General features: G+C 38.4%; 1 protein-coding gene across 1 annotated transcript in view; it reads right to left on the bottom strand.

The window, feature by feature from the left end:
• Positions 1 to 15,322: 15,322 nt before the first annotated feature.
• The window catches only part of LOC141428854 (galactokinase-like), a 70,535-nt gene continuing 60,576 nt past the window's right edge, over positions 15,323 to 25,281 (bottom strand). Inside the window, exons 7-9 of the mRNA XM_074088890.1 lie at positions 22,713 to 22,828; positions 18,774 to 18,932; positions 15,323 to 16,505 (exon numbers count right to left, since the gene is read on the bottom strand). Of these exons, the coding sequence (XP_073944991.1) occupies positions 16,392 to 16,505; positions 18,774 to 18,932; positions 22,713 to 22,828 (389 nt within the window). The 3' untranslated portion in view covers positions 15,323 to 16,391. The remainder of the gene's footprint in view (positions 16,506 to 18,773; positions 18,933 to 22,712; positions 22,829 to 25,281) is intronic.

The raw sequence follows: 25,281 nt of genomic DNA on the forward strand, positions 1-25,281 counted from the left end.
CTGAAAATCATAAATTTTTCATGATGACCTCCCTTTGCGTACATTCTTTGAGCTTAGAAGGTTCTGCTAACACTGCATCATCCCCTCTGCTAACATCCCCTCGCAGGTAAAGTTTTCAAATGAAGAACTTTTTCATAAACATTTTTTTTTTGTTATTCATCATCATCGATCATTATCACCACAATCACCATCATCATCACCAATCATCATAATCAGCACCACTATCATCACCATCACCATCAATCAGCTCCACAGCCTCCGCTCCGCTCAGCAGCGTCCGCTCCGTTCCACTGCCTCCGCTCCGCTGCCTCCTCTCCACAGCCTCCGCTCCGCCAGCCTCCGCTCCGTCAGCCTCCGCTCCGCCAGCCTCCGCTTTACCAGCCTCCGCTCCGCTAGCCTCAGCTCCGCCAGCCTCCGATCCGCTCAGCAGCGTCAGCTCCGCTCCGCTGCCTCCGCTCTACTTGACTGCCTCCGCTGCAGCCTAGATTGTCTCCGCTCTATCCGTTGCCTCCGCTCCACTCCGTTGCCTCCGCTCCACTCCGTTGCCTCCCTGCCTCCGCTCCGATGCCTCCGCTCCATTGTCTCCGCTCCGCTCCACTGCCTCCGCTCTGTTCCGCCAGCCTCCGCTCCGCCAGCCTCCGCTCCGCTCAGCAGCGTCAGCTCCACTCCGCTGCCTCCACTCCACTCCGTTGCCTTCTCGATTTATCTTCGAAATGACTACCTTCCATATTCATTTCATCCCCTATTCATCCCCTCATAGGTCGAGTTTTCAAAAAAGGTCAACCAAATATCGATTTATTTCTTATTAAGTGCCTAAATTCCAAGTTTCATGGTTTTATCATCAACAGCGACGAACTTCCACCATATAAACTTTCATCCCCTATTTCAACCCCTTAAAGCCTCTTTTTCGCGATAAAAGATAGCCTATGTTCTTTCCCAAGGTCTATTCTATCTCTGGTACCAAATCATCAAAATCCGTTCAGCGATTTAGGCGTGAAAGCGTAACAGACAGACAGACAGACAGACAGACAGACAGTCAGACAGACAGAGTTACTTTCGCATTTATTAATATTAGTATGGATGATTTAAATTATTTTTTTTTCACGCCCGTAATAACCGCAGCTTTCAGCTTGCACTATCTATTTTTAATTTTTAAACTCACTTTTGTCTATCCCTGACTGAATGCTCCTCTCATCCACTCAAAGGTTGACTGGTAGAGATCCCTTGAAGGGATAAGTTCGCCTTTGACATATTTTTCATTGTTTGTCAATTGTGTTTGTTTACTTATTTTGTACAATAAAGAGTTTACATACATACATACATAGCAATCTAACCAATATACTTCAGGCAGGACCTTTGTCTACAGTGGCGCCAACTGGTGAGCGCGAAAACGATAGCCCTCATTTAATGTAACCACAACCTAGTTCCTGAGTTAATTAATTACCTAACTCCGCACAATGTTGCCACAGTAAACTTTCACACTCATTTGGCACAACGTTTCGGCCCGCGATGAGGACATGAAATGAACGATCATTTATAACACCCGCACTAACTTTCGGGAACATAATGACGTAGTCAAAATGGGCGTGTGGATATTGTGGCCTACTCAGATAAGTTATAGTACATTGTGCATTAAGGACCGTAAGAAGGGTATTACTAACGAGGGTCTATTCTACTCGAGTTTGTAATCCCCTTACTGCTCGTGATACATACAATAATTTTCATCACATTGCGAGAAAAAAAAACAAAAATAAAATTAAGTATTTTGTCTAAACACTTAAATTAAAATCCATTTATTTCATTGTTTCTTAGAACATATTTGTAAGTTTGACTTAATCTAAGTGTTAGTTATACATATACATTAAATTAATGCTAAATAGGGAGTTCACCACATTATGACACTAGTGGGGACATGTAGTTTCCCACAATGTGTCATATAGGCACAGTCCAGCCTGCCCGCGATCATTGAAAGGACGCGGTTGGGGCTGGCGAAACTTAAACTGAACTGCTCGGCAAAAGAAAGACGCTAAGAAAACAACTGAATAAAATAATGGCTACCCGCCAATACACGGAGCTACAACAATATTCGAAAATCGAAATTCGTATCGTACCGTTCCTTTCACTCTCGTCTCGTATATTAGCCTCAGCAATACGATACGAACTTCGATTTTCAAACTTCGTAGTAGCTCTGATTGTCACTTTTTTCAAGTCTTCTACTATAGATAATGCTAAGAACTGTGTTTAATTTAGAATTCGAATGGTCTTACCATTTTCAACCAATCACAAACCTGACACAAATGTCAAAGTTATCGAACGGACCTCACGACTAGCGCTAACTATACTTCGTTTTTTAGCATTAGAAAAAGGGTAAACAATCTTGACGAGTCTTTCTATTGAAAAACGTTTAAAAAATATAGTAACTACGATACCAAAAAGCATGTAAGTGATCATATTATGTCCTTGCTAATTGTTAGATATTTGCTGTGACTTATTTTTCAAAAGTGCTTTTCAACAAAAAGACATCAAGATCGCTTATGCTTTTTAATGCTAAAAAGACGAAGTCCAAAGAACCCCGCAACCAAGAAACCCGCATTGAATATGGAAATGAACAGTGCCAGTAAGTACCATGAGTTTACAGTGACCGTACTCGATAGCGACGGCGTAAATTATTTGTATGGACAATGTGTACAGCGCCCCACAAATAATTTACGCCGTCGCTATCGAGTACGGTCACTGTAACTCATGGTAGTGGATACAGATGTTGAATACGCGATGATAAGCAAATTAAATGACATTTCTATTATCATATAACTACGTTCGTTCCACAACACCCTTCGTTACTACGTAGTTAGTCCAAATTTTAATCAAGTTAACAATTTGTTCTTCGTTTGATTGTCATTGTGGGCGACTTTGTCGGCTCCCACGGGCTTAAATTTAAATTGTTTATCGACGATCTTTTGATAAGATTTTCTTGAGGAGATTTAGATTTCCGCTTCTAGTTGACACAATAAAAAATCGGTCAAGTGAGAGTGCGCATAAAGGGTTCCGCACCTCCGTACAATGTTTTAAAAACAAATTGTTTGTTTATAAATAAATTTACCCCCTTAAAAAAAATAGTTCAGTAATATTATTTAGTAAAAAATTCTAATACAAGCTTTTTTGCTGGCGGTACCTTTTGCCCCTGGATACCAAAGTCGATGCGGTCGTGTCGATTTATTACAGAGTTCCTATGGCCAACATCTAACTTCATAATCAGATCAGCTCTTCGTCATAATAATATTGCATTGTCATCGGATTTATAGGTACATGCACGCAAAATTTCAGCTCAATCGGTTGAAGATATCAACTTCAAATTTAAGTTGAAATATTAATTCCACAATTAATTATAAGGACCAAAGTGTTATTTTTCAATTTTGAGTTTTGTGTTTATAGTTATCTATATACTATAAAATATTTAGATAGTGGATTAAAAAAACACTGTTATTTAATTATTTTTCGAGTTTTCATTGACGTTAAATGGCCGAACTAGATGCAATTTTAACGTAAAAGGGCTAAACGTACGTTTAATACTTTTACGCGACAGTTTTTTTTTATCTGTAGGCATAACTGCCATTTAGGTCCTTGTACGTCAAGCGGAACGCCGCTACCCCGATACTACATCATAATGTGAGTGTATTATTTTTTAAAATTTTCGTCAAGTATCATGGGTAACGTATTTTTTACCAAAGATTTTAAAGTTGAACGCGTATATGAGCCAAAGTACCACATATATCATTTTACTGTCTTTTTGAACACAAGTTTATTTCACAGACATTAATCACTGAACAAAAATTTAAAAACTTAATTATTAGTTGTAGGAGTCTTACTCGACTCTAAAAGTTAAGTATGTTTTGATAATAAAACCTTAACACCTACATTTCACGATATACATATGCATTCGAGGCACCCGTCACAAATGGAAGCCAGCAGCGAAGCTGTTTGGCTTTGATGATGGTGCTGCCCTACCACACTCCGACTGACAGACTGACTTGACCATTTTTTCTTAGTTAATCAATTTATTAGTCTTCCATTTTTATTTGTTATTACTTTCTAATCTATCTTTCTATGTATAGTTTATAGAATATGTGTAAATAAATTATATTTTATCCCATAATACTTTTTTATAGATTTAGTCTCCAGGGTCTCATTATTATTTTTACTTATTACAACTTTATTAGATGTATAATATACTTGGTAAGTAAACATGTCATCTATTTTTTATTGAGATCGGTGCCTGTGTATAAACTTGTTTTTTTAATTTGACATTGTTTTGTTCAATTTAATTGAATTGGTATAATAATTCCTAATGATTTAATGTAGGTAATTTGTGTGATTTAATTTTATGATGTTATTCAACTTCACAAATTACTCGGCTAAAAAATTCAAAGTTTATATTTTTTTATGTTGTTTGCTACCTATGATATTTACATTCTCTGGAACCAAAAAATATTTTTTTTTATGTAATTTATAATTAGGACTATTAAAATTATATGTCGTATTTATCATATTTCCTATGGATATTTTTGCTTTATAGAAAACTTTTCCCATCCAAAGGCATTAAATTTTAATTGTAAAATTTATTTACCTGTTAAAAAATCCGAAGATTTCAAAAGTTTATATCGTTCACCAACACTATTAACATTCACACGCGGCAGTAATAAACAAACTGAGAATATTCCAAGAAGAATATAAAACTTTAAAACAAGGTTTCAAAATGTTTATAAATAAATGTACTTTTGTTTTCAGTTCGTAGGACGTTACGTATTTTCCGATATGTTAGCCGTGCGTTCTGGTTGGAGACTCGCGAGGTACTGAGGGCCGTAGCAGCGAAGGCTTCGAAGGAAACTAAATAAATGAGCAAGTCCATATTGTTTCATTTATTCAAGTGTGTGTTCTTTGGTTGGTAGCGTGTTCTATTGCCATAAGGAATCGGATTCATTTGCTACCCCACTTATACAGGGTGATTCGGGAGACGTGAGCAGAACCAACCTTACACCCTTGGTAATCGACAATTGATCGCTCAGTCATATTAAAAAGTAAAACTCCTACACTCTTAATTGCTAAGACTAAGTGACCATGCATTTAGTACTTACCTAAATAATTTTTTATCACACTTGTTAGTAAACAGTGTTGAAAACGTAACATGCAGGCTAATTAAGTTGCAACCCTCTAAATAATGCCCAAGGTCCGTTATTTTGCGTATAACGCCTATGGGCGTTATGAGTCGTTGCGTGTACCTACTGCTGCTGGGCGCGCAGCTGCAGCTCAGGGCCTATACTACGAAATGCAAAATTCGAACTTCGTGTCTTGCCGTCCCGCTGACGTATTATTTAACACTAGAGTGAGAGGGATGATACGATACGAACTTCTATTTTCGAATTTCGTAGTAGCCCCCAGGCACATATTGCTTTCAGCGTGTTGGGGCTGCCCGCGACGCGAGCTGCGCCATCGATATGAGGAACAATTTAAAAAAACAATATTTTCACTTCTCATGCTATTAAAATGTTACTTTAGTCTCTGCATATCGGGACTAGAGCTCCTTATTAGTCTCTAGGGACTACATTATTTTTAAACTACTTTGGAAACAACCAATCACGGTGTTTGTAAATGGGGAATTATCGCCATTTTTTGTTATTGTGTATGGACAATTTTTAGGACGTGAAAATAACCTCAAAAGGACAACTGTGCAAAAATAAAAAATAAACTATTTATGTATTTAATTTCGTGAAATACGATTAATGATTACGAATATGAATCTACTTACTTAATTATATCAAGTAAGGATGAATTTTTATTATGTATGCATAGTGCATTTAGTTTTTTAATAGTTTTCAAGTTTGAATCTGTTGGCTAAGAAAAGAATAATCCGCGGAACACATTTTTTTGCTATTTCAATTTTGAACACGTGTCTGTTACTCGTATTGAGCGTATTGTAAAAAAGTAATTTTGTATAGAACGTCGTATTTTTTAACGCGTAATTTTTATAATAAAATTCCAAAAAAACATTACAAATGAAACTGATACAAATATATATATATATATTTTTTGTTTTGTAAATATATGTTAATATCCTACAAAAAATATATTTGGTATTGTTAAAAAAGAAAAGTTGGCCATGGCAATACTGAAGTTATAAATATCTTGTCTAGATGGCAACACCATCTGCTCTAGGTTCTCTACTTCGTTATTCTCGCTGTAGAGCCTAGCCAATCTAACTCTGCAGAGAATAATATGGTAACACTGCAAATGTAGCGCATATTATGTACGTGATTTGACGTTAAAATTCAGTGTTGCCAAATTATTCCGTTGCAGAATTAGCTTGGCCAGGCTCTAGACATTTTGTATTTTCGTAAATAAATACTTTGTACAAGAAATCTCAAGTTTTCATCTAAGAAACCTACAAACCTCAATAGGTTATGGGACCAGGAAGCTCTGTTACTTAGAGAACATCAGAAAACAGCAAAGAAAAATTAATTTTGTTTTCAAGCAGCTAACCTCAAAAATGCAAGCCGTGCGGTCAGTGATTAAGGACGGTGTTCCCTTCTTTCACACACAGAAATTTCACAGAATTTCGTTTCGCAGAAAATGTTTCATATAATATTTAGTCCTTGTATTTTGACTTCGAATATAATTGTTTCAATTAGGTACTATTTACTTGAATGAAACATATTTAATAGAAAAATAATTCAATGAATTTTATACTGAAATTGTTTTATTTAACAATTGTGTCAAATAATACAATTATTTTATGATGATTTTTTTTTTCGATGTATTTATTCACGATATTTTGTTTCAACGAAAATGTAAAATTGACGTTTAAGTTGTCCATAATTTAATAAATATATTAACACATTTTAATATAGTAATTTTATGTAGGTTAGATTGCGTTATATTAGAGCTGTGACCCAATCAGAAAGCGAATCGCTACCAGAAAAGTAGGTTAGGTTAGTTAGAACTGTGACCCCACCAGAAAGTGAATCGCTACCGTTTTAGGAGGGTATGCATTTTGTCGCAGGTATGAATTAAAACGTTTAGAAACTACACCAAATGAAATTTATTTCTTTGTAATAAGTTTTATATCAACTAAATGTTATAAGAATAAATACTATTTGATTTGTAATTCTATGAAATGAATACCTAAATAATGAATTTTATTTGTAACAAAAATCAATGATACAAATTTCTTCAAAGTACAAAAGTGTTCCATGTATTGAAACAATAATATGAGAAAAAAAACCGTTAAACGAAATTCTATTAAAATGTTGACTGCGAAACAACGTACAACCATTTTAAGGACAAATTTTACGGCAACAACCTTAAACAGTGGAAATTCTAAATTAAGCGCTTTAAAAAAACAACTCATTAGACTGGCTTAAAAAAGACGGCACGGCAATGTTCATCATAATTTAATTTAATTTATTTTGTTTTTTAATTAATCTTGTGTGTATCATTCTTAGCTTATTGTACTGTTTAATGTTATTGTTAAGGTATTTTTAGCCTGCTGGACGCCTTGGCTAATGCTGTAAGTCCTCAGGGTCATTTTCAATAAATAAATAAGTAACCTCTGCGATGGTTGACTACCGGTAGGTATATCGAAGTGTTGAAGTATCTGTACGATACAGAACCAGAGCACGAAGCCTATTCCTCTGCAGCGGAGAGTCAGACAAGGAGATGTGATCTCTCCGAAACTGTTCACCGCTGCATTGGAAGATGCTTTTACAGTCTGGACTGGAAAGGACAAGGCATCAACATTAATGCCGAATAGATCCGACGATATTGCAGTTATGGCTGAGACCATGGAGGACTTCAGTGCTATGCTCGCTGACCTGAGCAGAGTTTCCGACCGAGGTGGCCTAAAAATGAACATGGACAAGACGAAAGTCATGTGTAATATCCATATTGTGCCAATGGTCGCAGGCTCTGCGCTCGAAGTTGTTGACGACTATTTATGCCTTTTGGTGACCTGTCGTTTAGCCGAGTTTAATTACGCAGATTATCATTTCGCAGACAACTATTGTCAGATTTTTCTTCTGGCGGCAGAGCAACGTTTGGTATAATTTCGTTATGCCTATTATTCGTTTCACAGAATTAACGATATGCAGATTTACGTTTAGTCGATTGTTTGTTTCATAATTGTTGCAGTTACCCGAACAACTGTTCGTCGAAACACGATTTATCACCTGGCATTAAAATGTAGTTAGGTGCGACGACGAGCGTTAGCGAGGAGGAGTGTTAGATAGAGCTGCGACCAACAACGTACGAGCCGAACGAGCGTACCGCGTGCCGCGGCAGTGGTCGGCGAGTGCCAGATCCGAACTGCTAGCGTCGCGACTTGGTTTGTTTTGACTTCAATATAAAATAAATACAAATTCGAAAGCGAAACGTTGTTCGAGCAAACGTTCAGAATGTGTAGTAATGAATCGGCTGAATGAATTTCTGTTAATAGCTGTTCGGCTTACTGATTCATATGCCAAGTAAATAAATAGCCTGCTAAAGGTTGAGTTACGAAACGTTAGTCTGCGAAACAATACATCTGCGTACAAATTCATCGGCGTACCGTTACTCGGCGAAACGTTGTCTGCTAATCAATAATCTGCGTAAAAATTGTCGGCGAATCATTAGGTAACCATACCTGGGATAAACGGTCCAGTTAGGTAGGTCCAACTTAAAGAAAGAGATCACTTGTCGAATCGGACTCGGCTGAGCAGCGTTCGGGAAGCTTCGTAGTGTCTTTTCGTCCAAATTACCGCAATGTTTCAAGTCAAAAGTCTTTGGCCAGTGTGTGTTGCCAGTGATGACTTACGGATCTGCAGGGCTACTACAAAACTCGAAACTCTGAGTTTGTGTCGTGGGGCTCTCTGACACTTAATACTATTTAATACAAGCGCGAGAGGGACGGTACGATACGAACTTCGAGTTTCGTAGAAGCCCTGCTGAGACGTGGGCACTAACGATGGACCTCATGAGCGCATAAAACCAAAACAATCCTTCATTCCAAATTTTTGGTGGTGAAGTTTTTTTGCCTCCTATAAAATTTGATCTGATGGAGTTATGTGGTCTGACACTTTAGCTGACGAAAAGCTGCGTAGAAGCGTAGTAGGTGCTACGTATAAGTGCGTAGAGGCGCTACGGCGCTACGGGGCCGCACGCAGGCGTAGCGAATGAAATTGATTCTATTGAATCAGACGTCAGTTTGCGGAGGTCCATATGAATAAACTTTGAGGAAAACAATGTTTCTCGTATAACTATGTTCTGGGCCAGTGATAATTTCGTCTTGATCTCTTTCGTGAAAAAACAAACCATCCAATTCTTAGTTTGTACTCAGTAGCCACCTGGTAGCATTATGCTAAACGGTTTCAACCGACTTCAAAAAAGGAGGAAGTTCTCAATTCGGGTGTACTTATGTTTTTTTGTATGTTCGTTACGTGATAACTCCACCAACTGTGGGCCAAATTTCAAAATTCTTTTTTAATTCTATAGGACATACTTCCGAGGTGGTCCCATTCAGTAAGGATCTGATGATGGAATCAACCCTCGAATTTTTAAAGCACACCTATAGCGGTTTTGGTATTTGTATCGTCAAGTCGTATTTACTTTCAAAAAGTATCATTTGGTGAACTGGACCTGATGATAAAGACCTTAGATAGCGGTACTCTGTTATAAAATAATATAACCATGCCGTGTTTGAGCTTCATGGAATCGTTGTGAGATGCACTTTGGCTACAAAATACTAAAAACTATGCAAAAAATATTTTTAACAATGGAACCAATTTCAAAAACCTTGAAAGTAATTTTCTACTAGTTGGAAGTCGGTGCCTCAGCACGAGCCAGCAGGAGTGATTAAAGCCAAATAAATATATTATATGTAGGTGAGGTAGACGACTATAGTTCCACTTCTGCTGGCTCGTGCTGAGGCACCGACTTCAAAGTAGTAGAAAATTATTTTAAAGGTTTTTGAAGTCGGTTCCATTTTTGTTAATTTTTTTTTGTTCAATTCATTGAATCAATATATTGAAAATACAAACTGAAATAAAGATGCACAGAAAAACCAGAAAAATAAGACCAGCGCTGGGAATCGAATCCAGGTCCTCGGCTTTCCGTGCCGCGTGCCATACCGCGCGGTATACGTATAGGTACGTGGTGTAGCGGTCTTATTTTTCTGGTTTTTCTGTGCATCTATATTTCAGTTTGTATTTTCGAGTAACAAAATTTGGAGTTGAAATAAAAAATACAAAAAGATTCCAAAAACCAATCTTCATTGAATCAATGCAAAGTAAGGCTAAAATTGAGATAATCTGGATGCTTTGTTGACTTTCTTTGTACAGTGACTTAGAGTAAAAAAAAATGTTTGTCTTAACCCTTTTCCAGGCGGAAATAAATGTACACAAATATTAGACCTTGCTGAAATGTAAATATGGTACAAAATCAATTGAAGTCGTTAAAAATATGATTCGTTATTTATTAATTTAATCCGCTATAGGTAAACAATATAAAACTATGATTCATATTGTGGTAGCATATCTACGTTCACGGGGCCTGGAAAAGGGTTAAAATATGGAGGTCTCGATTCAGTTGTATTTACCCGACTGCCCGAAAGAAGGGTTATGTTTTTCGAGCGTATATAATTATATTTATTTATGTGTATTTCTTTGGGTAAAATTCGTGGTGGCCTAGTGGTTGGAGCTAGGGCCTGATGCAAAGGATCGTGGGTTACGGGCTCGCATCTCTGTGTTTTTAAAAATTCATGTTTGAAATTACATTCTAAATTTACCACGAGCTTTACGGAGAAGACATTGTGAGGAAACCTGTACAAACCAGCGAAGCAATTCAATACTATGTGTAATTCCCAATCCGCACTGGAATCGCGTGGGAACTACAGCCAAGTCCTCTCATTCTGATTGGATACCTGTGCCCAGTAGTAGGACGTATAATGGGATGCACCTTTAACATTAAAAAATGTTACTTTCAGATTGTTTTTTGGAGTCTTGCGTGTCGCTGCTTAAGTGAACAGAAAAACAAACAAGCTATGTGGTGCATAGGAGAAATTTGTGACTGTACTCCTGTCTAGTGGTGGTGTAGAGGTATAGCACGCAGCACGGAATGCTGAGGACCTGGGTTCGATTCCCAGTGCTGGTCTCTTTTACTGGTTTTCCTATGCATCTATGTTTCAGTTTGTATACGGTAAGTATTTGATAACTCCTGCATTTGCCATATCTTAATATTATTATAAAAATATAGATGTACAGACAGTGTTTAGCGAAGAGAAAACTGAAATCGGTTGAAAATTGGATTTACAGTGATTTTTTGAAAAATCTATATACCTGTCTTTGTCTCAAACGCTTTTCTCTATGCAGCAAGTATGGCGCTACTGGCGTGTGACGTCACATGACAGTATGTATTTCTCTGTCGAATCTTGAATTTCAAACCTTTATAACTTTGTTATTTGTAAAGGTAGCTTAATAATTGTTTCTCTATTCGATAACAGGCATTGTGTAATTTTAATTTATAAAACATATACAAAATAGTCAAATACCGTATTTTCGATAGTCTTACTTTCGTCTTACTTTAAGAAAGACTGAACCTTAAGTACAAATAATTTACAAGGGGTTCAATGAACTTTCTTGAACGAACCTTCTAGAAATAACGCAACGTGACAGTTGGGCCGCAAGCTATGAATATTATTATGCAAAAAGGCTTTAAAATGAAAACAACGTATTATTTTACATAATTAAGTAGCTTTAAATGTCATTTATAATAAAACACCATCTGTTTTTGTTTAAGCTTCAAAAGTAAGTTTGCAGGTGGTAGAACCTTGTGCAAGGTCCGCCCGGATTGCTACCACCATCTTGCTTGCTAATCCTGCCGTGAAGCAGCAGTGCTTGCACTGTTGAGTTTCGGCGTGGAGAGTAAGACAGCCGGTGAAATTACTGGCACTTGAGGTATCCCATCTTAGGCCTCTAGGTTGGCGACGCATCTGCAATAACCCTGATGTTGCAGATGTTTATGGGCGGTGGTGATTTCTTACCATCAGGAGATCCCCTTGCTCGTTTGCCATCCAGTCGAATAAAAAAAAAAGTACATCTTATTATCTTGCTATCTAATTTCATGTGTTTTTATGTACAATTAAAAAATTTAGAATACAATAATATGTACCTTGTCGTTGCTTTGAATGAGCTTGACAATGATCAAAGGACAAAATAATAATGGATAAAAAACCAACAGATGTATTTTTAGCCCCCGGCGCAAAAGGGTTGAACGCCGAACGAAGAAGTTTGACCTTTATTACTTATTTATATATTCCATCTCTTTCTTAACCTAACTAAAGAATGAGATGGAATATGTTCGTGACGTAATAAAGATCAAACATTGTTTCAAACGGATATTCGGCGTCCAACCTCCAGTGTTGTATATAAGCTCCTTGGTCACGACGTGCATCTAGATGGCCATGCCGAAACGTGAAAAAAGTGACATTGACGTAACTCAATTATCTTCGACTCCGTGGCGAATCGAATAATAAAAAATAAATTACTTTCCACCCTAGAGATGAAAACGCAATTTTCCACCCGGCTGATGAAAATTGAACTTTCCGAACAGGAGAGATAAAAACAAATGTAATGTTGATCTGCGGGTATTCTCCAAGTCAAACACGGTTTCTTGTTCATCGTATTTACTCTGACCACAGAATAAGTAATAGTAGGTACAAGTCTCTGACTAAATTATGAATATCTCAGTTTTGCAATAGAACGGAACTTGTGCCAGAATGAAATAAAGTAAATGTAAATGCCTATTTAACTCGAACAATTGCGAAACTGAAGTGGCAGTGCGCGGAGCACATTGCCCGCAGGACTGATGGCCGATGGGGTGAGAAGTTTCTCGAATGGCGTCCGCGAACAGGGAGACGAGCTGTCGGTAGGCCTCCAACAAGATGGAGCGAAGACCTGGTTAAGATCGCGGGATCGCGATGGATGCAGAAAGCCAAGACCGGTCTGAGTGGTGGGAGTACGTCCATCAGTGGTGGGTCTTTCGGCTGACAGAATGAAATGCCTATTTAATGACATCATGGCTCAGTTAAACGTTGTTTCCAAGCGGGGCTTTGTTTCCTCACGATGTTTTTTTTTATCGCTCTTTCAAGGCTCATGGTAAATAACTAAAGAGTTGTATGGTTTCAATGTATAGAATACTAGCCTTTGCGGGCGACATCGTCCGCGAAGAATTCGTCTTCGTCCCGCGGGAACTACACAATGTTAATAATCCGTTGTTCTTTCCAGGATTTGAAAATTCCATCTAAATCGGTTTAGCGCTTCTCATAACACTATGAACATTACATTCTCTTGTATCAAGGAACGTCGAAGTATTTTTATCAAAAAAAAACATTTCTTTTTCTTACAGTCTTCTCCTTGTTATTAATGTTAACTGTCATTAAAAAAACACCAAAATAAAAATAAAAACATTTATTATAATAACAACAGTTTTGGCTTATAAATAACACAGCAGAACAAACATTATTGCTCTAAAATCAAATAAGATTCCTAGATATATTTTATTCTTTACATTAAATAAATATAATCTTAAAAAAGGAATGTTTTGGTCTTTGGTCGATATTTACTTATTTATTGCCTTAAATAATGCCGAACGAAAAACAGAAAGTACCATGGATCTGTACATAAATGGACGGCACTTGTGTCACAAATGTTGGACAAAGCTCTCCCTACACCACGAAGTGCAAAATTCGAACTTCGTATATTGCCATCTCGCTGACGCTTATATTATTTAATACGAGAGTGAGAGGGACGGTATGATACGAACTTCGATTTTCGAATTTCAAAGTAGCCCCCTGAGTCGGCCTTCACTAGTTCGTCAGACAGTTCGTCACGCGTGCGCACGCTTATGTTTAAAAGAAGTGAAATCATATTTAAAAGAAATACAACCGAATTGATAACCTCGTTTATTGAAGTCGGTTAAAAATATGTATATGCATTCAGCCAGCAGCAGTCAGCTACTCTTCGATCTAATTTTAATTTCTCATCTGGTCTCTAGAATTCACTTGTCAATATTTTCATACCTACTGCCCAAAATAAGAAACCTTTCGAGTTGATTTTGTTTTGCTTTATTTTTTTAAATATTCATGATCGTGATTCTAATTCTAAATGCTGAAACCCTGATTTTTTTTTGTTATAATTAACAAAATAATTGTTATAAACTTGTGCGTAATAAAATTACACGCCCGCGCTTTTACTTGAATACCCACCTACTGTTAGAATCTAGAAAGAAATATTTTTTGGTAAAAATTTCGTTTTTAATACAAGCTTTTTTGTTGACTGTACTTGCATTGTCACCCAAACTACATTTGCATACCAAACTTAAAGTTGATGCCATTAACCGTTGAAGAGTTCCGTCCTGTGGAGACGATCCTGGCTGGACTACCAGGATGTCACTACCAGATTATTGTATTGTCACGCAATTTACACAAGTATGCCAAATTCCAAGTCAACCAGATTATTAAAAGTTGGTCTAATTTAACTTACAAGATTTGATTTGACTACAGACAGACAGACAGACAGACAACGGGACAGGGGAAACTAAATAAAAGCTTGTGAAAAACAAAGGTGTTCTGTTCAGTGGAAAATTTATCAGCTTGCTCTTTCTGCTGTGACGTATCTGTAGCAAGAACGTCCTCACTTTGTTGAGTAACTTGCAAAGTCACGTAGGAATTAGATTGTGGGGTTCTTATTCCGAACTTTGTTAGACAAAATGACGTTTAAGGCTGCCTGTCCACTAGAACGGAGCGAAGCGAGAAAGTAATGCGGAGCGGAATTGCGGAGGTCCAAATCTTGATAGCGGAGCTGAGTGAAATTATAAATGCGGAGCGAAGTTACGGACTGTTTTCGTTCGCGGTGTTTTCCCGCTTCCCTTTTCGCGCTCTTTTCGCCCCGCTTCCCTATTTCTTTTCCTCGCTACCGCTACGTGTCCTCGCTCCGCCTTTCCAGTTTTGTATGAAATTTTTGTACACACTGAAGAGAAACGAAGATTTTATGCAATGCTATTGGTGGATTTTTATCTCGTTCATAGCTCCAGTGAACAGGCAGCTTAAAACTAAGCAGCGAAGAATGAAAGAGGCAAGCACAATGAGGGCTAGCGCGTATGAATTCACCGCTAGAGGTGCTAGTGTAGCGTAAGGTCTCCGAAACGTCAAATCTCATAGTTTTTGGGTGAGCTACGCGGGTTCATTTATACTTAATTAGAATAATTTTGTGAATATCTTTCATTACCTGAAATTAATGAATGTCTGTGTTTTGAGACAGTTTTGTCTTTCGGAAACTTTTGTCCTCCCTTTTTTTCCGAACAAAACGGGACTACGCAACACTGTGGTTGCTCGATATTTTTATGGTACGGTTTTAAAGTGTATTAAATATGATTTTAATCTAAACTTTGTTTTCACGCCCGTAATAACAGACTTTGAAAGCCACACTTAAAAACCTCACGCAACAGTGGCGCCATCTAGAAAGACAAAAAACGATAGCCCTTATTGAGAACTTGAATGTTTTGTATTTGAATATTTGAGTCATACATTAAAGTTCCAAATGTAATTATATTTAGAATGCAACCACATAACCATTAGAGCCTCCTTGGGTATTGCGAGTTTTTACTCCGTTAAAAAAAAGGTGTAGGTATGCATCAAGCGATTATAATATACGATTTGATAGATTCTATCAAAAATAGTTATAAAATTTACCCTGAAATTACAACTGATATTGGGGTTAGTTTTTCACAACGCCAATATCCAACCAAATATTTAAAATGTTATTAGTTGCTATAAAATAAAATGAAGTTAGCAAATAAGTAATGGCACATAATCTGTCACATTTTATAAATAAAGATCAAAAAGAGTATAATCTTAACAGTAAGCAGCAGTACGACCTAACCTACACACTACACTATCAGGAGGTAATATCATTAGATTGCCAATTACAAAGTAAATATCGTGTCGCGTTGCGATTTTGCTTGTTGCTGTTTACGCGTTATGTAAGTCAACAATACGAGTAGAAGTCTGATACTTAGGTACTGCTAGATATCTACGTACACATCCTGATCTCCTATAGTAAGCACGTGTCTTATAAATAAACAAATGAGAGTCTGAATGTTCTAACTTTGGCTGTGTTGCCATCCTTTTGCGTAAACATTTTGATGGCCGGAATGGCGGAAACGATAACAGCAGGGCTACTGCAAAACTCGAAGTTCGTGGCGCGCGGTCCCTCTGACCTTATACTATTTAATACGAGAGCGAAAGAGACGGTACGATACGAACTTCGAGTTTCGTAGTAGCCCTGCGCTGCAAACTGATTTCAATTATTTTAAATGTTGATTATTCTTGCTCCGTCGCTGGGTATTGCTAGCAGGAACGTCGGGTTACCTTTGTACTGACTTAGTACCCTCTTTTTCAAGTCATCTACGGAATTCTTTTTTACCTGAAAAAATAATGCTTTATTAATAAATTATTATCATGGGACAATGTATGGTAATGTATTAATAAATTATTATCATGGGACAATGTGAGATATATTGACCCGGATAACTCACGTCTTAAATCTAGTTTAGCTCGACGTGTTTCGGGCTAATCCGTTGCGTAGCCCTCCCTCTCAGGACCAACAGGCGCACTCAGTGCGCGTGTTGCAGCAGCCGCCGAGTCGCGTTGCTCCTGAGAGGTAGCGGATTACGGCTACGGATTAGCGCGAGACATGTCGGGCCAAACTCGATTTATTGCAAATTGCAAATCTTTATTGACCTAGTCCCAAACTAAGCAAAGCTTATAACTATGGATACTCTAGGCAACGAATAAGCATACTTATATAGATAAAGGGGTGTGTAATGTTTGTCATAAGAACGATTTGCGAATTTTCATTTTCATGTCGCTTCTGCCCCGAACCGTCTTCCTCGCTCGCTTCGCTCGCTCGCACAAATCAGATGTTTTTTTTGCATTTGGCACGCATGATGTTATACCGTCCAATCTTTATTCTAAATGTTGGATTTTAATAATTATATGATTAACCGAATATTCAAAATGAAATTATTTAATATAAGCATTTTAGCAATTGTTGTTATGACTAATGAATGTTATATTATTTAAAGCTTATGCTCGGTAATAATATGAAATCCGTTTTTATGCTTAATGAATATTATAATTCTTGAACGTAGTAAAACGAAATTATGCTAAAAGTTTGTATGACGATTGAACGGCACCCCATACAAATATCTGCCTCGACCGAGAATCAAGCTTCACAGTCAGGTTTTAACCTCTTGGCTAACCGGTCGTCAAATGTCCCGACACAAATTTTGTTTACTCCAATTTGTAATTTCGTTAATGATCAATTATAGTTTAACACGACTTTAGTATTCCCGTGGGTAGGTCCAAGGTCAAAATGCACGAGAGGGTCCGGACCCATATTAGGATAAATAGGGGATAAGAATTGCTTTAAGTGATACTGGATGATTGTTTTTGTGTAGAGTTACCACGCGATAAGATAATGAAAATCGCATAGGGTGGTAGGGAGGCAGGGGGGGTGGTAGGACCTTGTGCAAGGTCCGCCCGGATTTCTACCACCATCTTGCTCGCTAATCCTGCCGTGAAGCAGCAGTGCTTGCACTGTTGTGTTTCGGCGTGGAGAGCAAGACAGCCGGTGAAATCACTGGCACTTGAGGTATCCCATCTTAGGCCTCAGGTTGGCAACGCATCTGCAATACCCCTGGTGTTGCAGATGTTTATGGGCGGTGGTGATCTCTGTCCATCAGGAGACCCACTTGTTCGTTTGCCATCCAGTCGAATTAAAAAAAAACTGCCGCATCCCAATTGGTAGGCCACAGAATTCAACTTTCAGTCCGCGGCGGGTATCGAACCCAGGACCTAGATATAGTGCGGAGCACTCCATCTGTCGAATTGTTAGTATGTATGTATGTAAACTCTTTATTGTACAAAAGAAAAGAAACAAAACACAATTGACAAACTTTGAGATACTCCCTTCCTGATTCGTCGTATTCCTGTTTAGTCGGATTCCTGTTTCGTCGCATTCCTGATTTGTCGTATTCTTGTTTCGTCGAAATTATCTATATATAATTAAATCTATCATACAGTAAACCAGTATTTATCAGAAAGGAAGATTCGTTTTAAATATTAAATACAAAAGTAGTCACGGTAATTGCATAGTTTCATTTGTTATTGAAAATCCGACGAATCAGGAATCCGACGAAACATGATTACGATACGATGGACCAGGAACAATCCATCTCCCTCCCTCCCTTACTCTCCCCTCCCACTTTCTCTCCTCTCTACCTCTCCTAGTAATACAACGTCTTGTTATGAACTTATGAAAGACTAAGTTTGGCTTTGCCAGCCATATTCGGGCACATAATAAACAATTCCAAAGGTTCGCCTTTGTCGGACACGACATGGAGGACATCATCATCATCATCATGAACGAACGTTTATGAAGTTTTATATCCAATTTTATCTGGCAATCTTGGCAGTTACTATTTTTTTTAATAAGAGGGGAAAACGAGCATGCAGCTCCCCTGATGGGAAGCAATTACCGCCGCCCATGAAAACCTGCCAACACAAGGCGTATCACAGGTGCATTGCCGGCCCTTTGAGAGACTGATAAGCTCATTTTTTAAAGATCCCTAAGCACCGCCCCGGAAACACTGTCCCAGGAAGCTGTTCCATATTTTAGTCGTGCACTTACAACGACGACGACGGAGCCACCGAACCCCCCGCCGGTCATGCGCGCGCCGTACACCCCCGGCGTCGCACGCGCAACCTCCACCAACGCGTCCAACTCGGGGCACGACACCTCCATCAGATTCCGCAGCGACTCGTGAGACTCGTAGAGGAGTTCACCCACCTAGAAGATTGCTTAATTAGTTGATATTTACTCGTACTTGTAAATACAACAATTTGACAGGGCCTTGACAGACAGACGGAACACAAAGCTTTGACACGAAGTGATCTTATACGGCTTCTTCCGGTAACTTTTACCCTTTTTTTAAATTTCGTACAGAAAAACGACACTATGGAATGGAATGGTGCTAAAACCCAGTTCATCACCGCGCATGTGCGCGAATGCGCTAAAGTGGGCGATGCCACAGAAAAGTGAAAATTGGAATCAAACATATGGTGATATAAACTTTTTGGATTTGCCCTGTACCGTAATGTAATGGTAAAAAATATATATACGATAACATAACATAATTTTCTTAAAGGAAAAGTATTACACTTAATATGTTTTTTTAATAGGTATTTAATTTGTATTTTAAAAATATGTCAATATAAACTGGTTTTGGATTTTATAATTCGAATTTTAGTAAAAAAAAAATATCACGGGGCAGTTCACACCAATTGACCTAGTCCCAAAGTAAACTTAGCTAAGTTAGCTTAGCAAAGCTTGTGTTATGGGCACTAAGCACCTGATAAATATAATTAAGTATATAAATATAGATAGGTACATACTTAAAATACATATTAAACATCCTAGACCCGAGAACAAACATTCGTATTTTTCATACAAATATCTGCCCCGACACGGGAATCGAACCCGGGACCTCAAAGCTTCGTTGTTAGGTTCTCTAACCACTAGGTCATTTGGTCGTCAATGAGAGTAGATAAAATGATTTTAAAGACCTGACCAAAGATATCCCACTATAGGGATAGACGAGAAAAAAAATCATCCTCACTTTACGTTATGGAAGGTTACCCTTAAATTTTTTTATCATTTTGTCGCCTTACTTGCTACATATATTCTTGCAAAATTACAGCTTTCTAGCACAGATAGTCTCTGAGCAAAGCTGCGGATGGACGGACAGACAGACAGACAGAAATGGCGAAACGAGTTCCGTTTCCGCCATTTTGGCTACGGAAGCCGAAAAACGAATTAAAAGGGTGAGCGTAAAATGAAAAGAATTTAAAGGATGGCGTCTTGCCAATACTTCCACCATAGAAGATTTAAAAAAAACTGGCCAAGAGCGTGTCGCACACGCCCAAAATAGGGTTCCGTAGCCATTACGAAAAAAATAAGTAATATTTTTGTAAGGATTTCGTATTTTATACGGAATCATCCAAGTTTAGGTATATTTTATACCTTAGGCTGCTATTTACTCATAAACTACTAATAATTCTCAAGCAAACTTAGCCGTTATAGTTTTCCGTGAAAGTTTGATATGCTTACTACCATCCTGAATTTTTTCAAATTTTTCCACCCGCCGGTTTAGATTTTAGAGGGAGGGGGGACGTTAAATTTTAATGAAATTTTTCACTTTAAAGTTGAATATTTCGCAAACAAATCACTGAATCGAAAAAATCGTCTTAGCAACCCCCTAATAATGGTTTTAAAAGACCTATCCAACGATACCCCACACTATAGGGTTGGATGAGAAAAAAAATCACCCCCACTTTACGTCTAAGGGAGGTACAGTAAAAAAAAAACTTAATTTTTTATCGTGCCATTTTGTCGGCAGAAAAATTACAGCTTTCTAGCATTGATAGTCCCTGAGCAAAGCCGCGGACGGACAGACAGACAGACAGACAAACATGGCGAAACTATAAGGGTTCCGTTTTTGCCATTTTGTCTCCGGAACCCTAAAAATGATAGATACCTATAGAGACTTTAGGGGAAAAATGTGTGTGAGAGTGAATAGATCTTGTGCGGGTTACTTGAACTCGTTTACTGATCTCTCGAACTACCACTGAACAGAACTCCATACATTAGGTATATTCATGCCAGCTTATATACTAGAATACCTCTAAGGCACTGAGACGGCGTGGCTTTTCTGGATCGATCGCGCGTGAGATAGATATCACTGCATTCTGCATTCCAAATTAATCGACACGATCCAGATAAGTCATGTGCCAGCGATGGCACAGAGACAATTGTAAATAGTGAAATTTCCAAAAATGATGACTCAACATTAGAGTCGTTAGTTGTAATTGTGGAATCGCAAAATTAATAAAATGGCGCTGCTTTTCCGAGAGCAGGACGACGCCTCGCGGGTCAGCTAGTCATTGGTGTGGTCCCACCCAGTCTATAATCAGGAATGTTTCTTTTATTTTTGCACTGTTTTTATAGTTTATCGAGAGTTATTGTAGTGCATCACAAATATCACAATATCATTGTTATTGAAATTAATGTAAATATTACGCTACAATCCTGGTTTGACTTGTTGAGGTTTAACTGTTTCGAAAATGGTTAAACTGATCGAGTGTTGCCATTATTTCCGGTTGCGAACTTCCTTCCGCTGGCGTTCGTTCGTGTCGTCATAGTGTGTTGTGTTTAGTGGGTTGTCTCTCTCTCTCTCTCTCTCTCTCTCTCTCTCACACACACACACACACACACACACACACACACACACACACACATTAATTAAACTTTATGGCCGACTGTGTTCCTTGTTGATTGTTATTACATTACTGTATTGACAGATTACATATTAGGTGCACTTGGATGCACGTTAACTGACAAAGTAGAATAACTTTACAGGGCACGCGATATAGGAAAGCAATTCAACTTTTAATTGCCAAAAAGCAAAAGGTGTCCCGAGTTGTTTACTAGTGATGTGCCGGTTCCGACGACATTGTACAAAGTTTTATCTATACGGGTGTATTTAGAAATAATTTTAACGTGTAAATTACCAATATTTTAAAAACTTAAAGTTAGCTCATGTACACTTTAGGTATTGTATAACATTGAATAATACCTAAAAAAAACGCCATAAAACATTTTGTTAATAAGATAAACAATAGCCCTTAATAGTCCGCAATTAGAATAGGTATTTAAGATATTTTGATTTTATGAACTAATAATTGTATTTTTTCTGATATTCATATTCGCAAAACATTCGCTGAAACTTTGCGAATGCGAATATGCAAAAATATGCGAATATTCGCGAATGCGAATGCCTAGTGTCTGTCTGTAGGCACAAGAAGGAGAGGCATGATCTAATCATTTCTTGACTAGTTTTGTACACACTCTTTGACAAATTATGATTATACCTGGGCGACCGAGCTTTGCTCGGGCTAAAACTCAACTCGATAACAAGCGTTTTCCCAGAGATAAGACCCTGGATCGATTTTTCATCCCTGAAAACCCCTACATGCCAAATTTCATCCAAATCGTTGGAGCCGTTTCCGAAATCTTTGAAATATATATTATTATATACATATATAGTGCCACCAGTTGCGGTCACGCACAGATGAACATGTCATGTACTCGTAATCCGAGGAGTCTACATTTATGCTGATGCTGTCCATGATTTCAGGCACATAGCTTTTACTTTGTCCTTTTGTATTGTGATATTTTTTGTCTGGAATATTTTTTTTCGTTTTCTTTTTAATGGCAGCGGGATTTTGACATTCGCTCATTCACTTCACTCATTCTCCTTTTCAGCAATCAGTACTTCACGTAGCGGTGTGTGTAATCGTAATTTTTAACTTCAACTCTCGTGGCACTACGTAGCACTACGTGGCACGTGGCATCTAAACGGCAAATGTGTTCGTACTTTACCCGAAAACGTACCCAACTAACGCTTCTCTGACTCTCCGGATTTCCTTATGAAAATGTCACTCTTTACCACTCACTAATCACAGCAACATTTCGGCACGTGTAGGTACATGACTAGTTATTTTGGTTTACCCGTTCCCAGTCTCTCGTTTTAAAGTACTTGGTGATCTCTTCAGAGCGACGTATCTCTTCTACGACGTGGCGGGCTCGCTTCAACACGTCGGCATCGCAGTTGCTTTGCTTCAGATCTGTTCACATAATTATTACATTACAAAATTGTAATTAAACCTTTGAACGCGAATTAAGGCTAATTAAGTTGAGTATGGCGCATCAAATCACAGTTATAGAGACACGTTATTGACTACTTACTTCGTTATAAACTACCGGTATACACCAAGGCTCGGAACCGGTTAATCTGACAAGTACTTTATGGAAGTGTTCCCTTAAAAACCGGTTTAAAAATAACGGTTTCGCGAACGAAACCAAAATAAACAGGTTCGAGTTTCGTAGTAGCCTTGCTGTAAACCGAAGGCCGATATTCTTAATTTCGCAAAGCATTCATTATAGCAATTAGTTTGTTTTTTTTTTGGCCAGAAATAAATTTTCAGGGTGATTAATTAGACGCTTACCTTCCCAGTAGAAAACGTTATTTCTTAGTAGCAAATTAACGAACCGTAGGTATTTAATGAGTTTACTGACCCATCCATTATTATTTTTGACAGTTAATTTTCATGCAAATTTTTCAATTTACAATCGCATTGTTTCCATGCAATTAATATTAAAATTGGTTTGTTATTTAAAAGCCGTACTAAAGCTGCGCTACACCAGTAATGTGCAAAGATGTGTTGAGAGGAATGTATTTTAATTAAATAATAGAACTAGAGATGAAACGAATAGTGGTTTGGCCGGATACCGAATACCGGATATTCGGCGGGACCGTTGGCCGGATAGCCGGATATTCGGCCTAGTTTTACGTACAATTAAATAAAGCTAATTCGAACATGCGCATAACACTCCGTGCAGGTTGCAACTTGTAGAGTATATATTATAACTTAGGGGCTGTTTCACCACCCATTGATTAATTTTATATGACGGATAAATATGATGTCGTTTCTGTTTGTTTTGTTTCAATAGACGCGAGACGGTATCACATTTATCCGTCAGTTAAAATTAATCAATGGGTGGTGAAACAGCCCCTTAGAATAATAAACTGATGTCAATAATTGATAAATTCATAAATAAATACCAGTTTTTAATCATAAATATAAGTTTTGTAGCGTCCAGATAAGCCATTACCCCGCTAGCCGCAGTCGGTTTCCACGTGTTGGCAATACTGTAAAACATCTGCACACCGGCGCGTGGAACTGCGCGGCGTATTTGAGTTCATTTGAATTGCCAGAAGGCCAGTCGAGAAGCGGAGCGACATTCCTTCCGGCGACGCGGTCCTGGACAGAACTCTATCCATTGCGCTAAACTCATTTCCTTCCTTTCCCTAGTTTAATATCCATTGTAAATACTTTCCTTTTTGATAATCTTTATTATACGTTCGTGTGCCTCTAAATCTCTTTTCATTAATTCATCGAAGCCTCAGGAGGCGCACCTACACTGGTGACCCCGCATTGGACAAGAAACGCAAAATTCAAGCAAAATTCAAGTAAGAATATAAAACCTACATAATATTGAAATGTCAATGGGAAACAGCGCAAGTGACAGCGATGGCGCCGTTTTCAAAGTCGGTGTACGAGCGCCGCCGTTTTGGCCGCAAGAGCCTGCGCTTTGGTTTTCGCAGATGGAAGCGCAATTTTCTTTGTCGGGAATAACGGCTGATTCTACAAAATTCAATTACGTAATTAGTCAGTTGGAACATCAATACGCGGTAGAAGTCAAAGACATTATAAATTCTCCGCCGGCCGAAAACCGATACGTCAAATTGAAAACCGAGCTTATTTCAAGATTGTCATTGTCGCAGGAAAAGAAATCGCTGCAATTATTACAAGGTGAGCAAATGGGCGATAGGAAACCATCGCAATTTTTACGCCAGCTGCGCATTTTGGCTGGAACTTCAGTGACGGATGATTTTTTGCGCACCGTATGGTCAAGCCGGTTACCGAAAAATTTACAGGTCGTAATCGCATCGCAGCCAAATTCAACGCTAGATGAACTCGCGGATTTAGCTGACAAAGTGCACGATCTTGTACCACAAGAACCGCAAATATTTTCCGTAAAAAATGACAGTGACAGCAAAAATTTTCAAATTCAGATTTCGTGGCAATGGCAAAGCAAATGGCAGAACTAACATCGGAAATTGCTTCGCTCAAAGCGCAGTTCAGTAGTAGACAACCGCACTCAAGATCGCGCTCGCGTTTTAATTCCCGCAACAAAACTCCAGTCGGACGTCAAGCGCGGTCACGGTCTGCGTCGAAACCAAGAGACCCGTCCATCTGCTGGTACCATTACAGGTTTGGAGACAACTCTACTCGCTGTACCAGGCCTTGCAGTTACCCTGGGTCGGAAAACTTCACGGCAGCCGGAAGTAGCGGCTAACGACTGCCATACCAAACCGGGCCGCCTCTTCGTAATGGACCGTTCCTCGAAAGTTCTCTTCCTAGTAGACACCGGGTCGGATTTGTGTGTATACCCGCGCACGTCACTCAGTGGCAACCGACCTAAGAGCAGCTACGAGTTAACAGCGGCGAACGGC

The sequence above is a fragment of the Choristoneura fumiferana genome, chromosome 6 (genome assembly GCF_025370935.1).
Source record: "Choristoneura fumiferana chromosome 6, NRCan_CFum_1, whole genome shotgun sequence".
NCBI lineage: Eukaryota > Metazoa > Arthropoda > Insecta > Lepidoptera > Tortricidae > Choristoneura > Choristoneura fumiferana.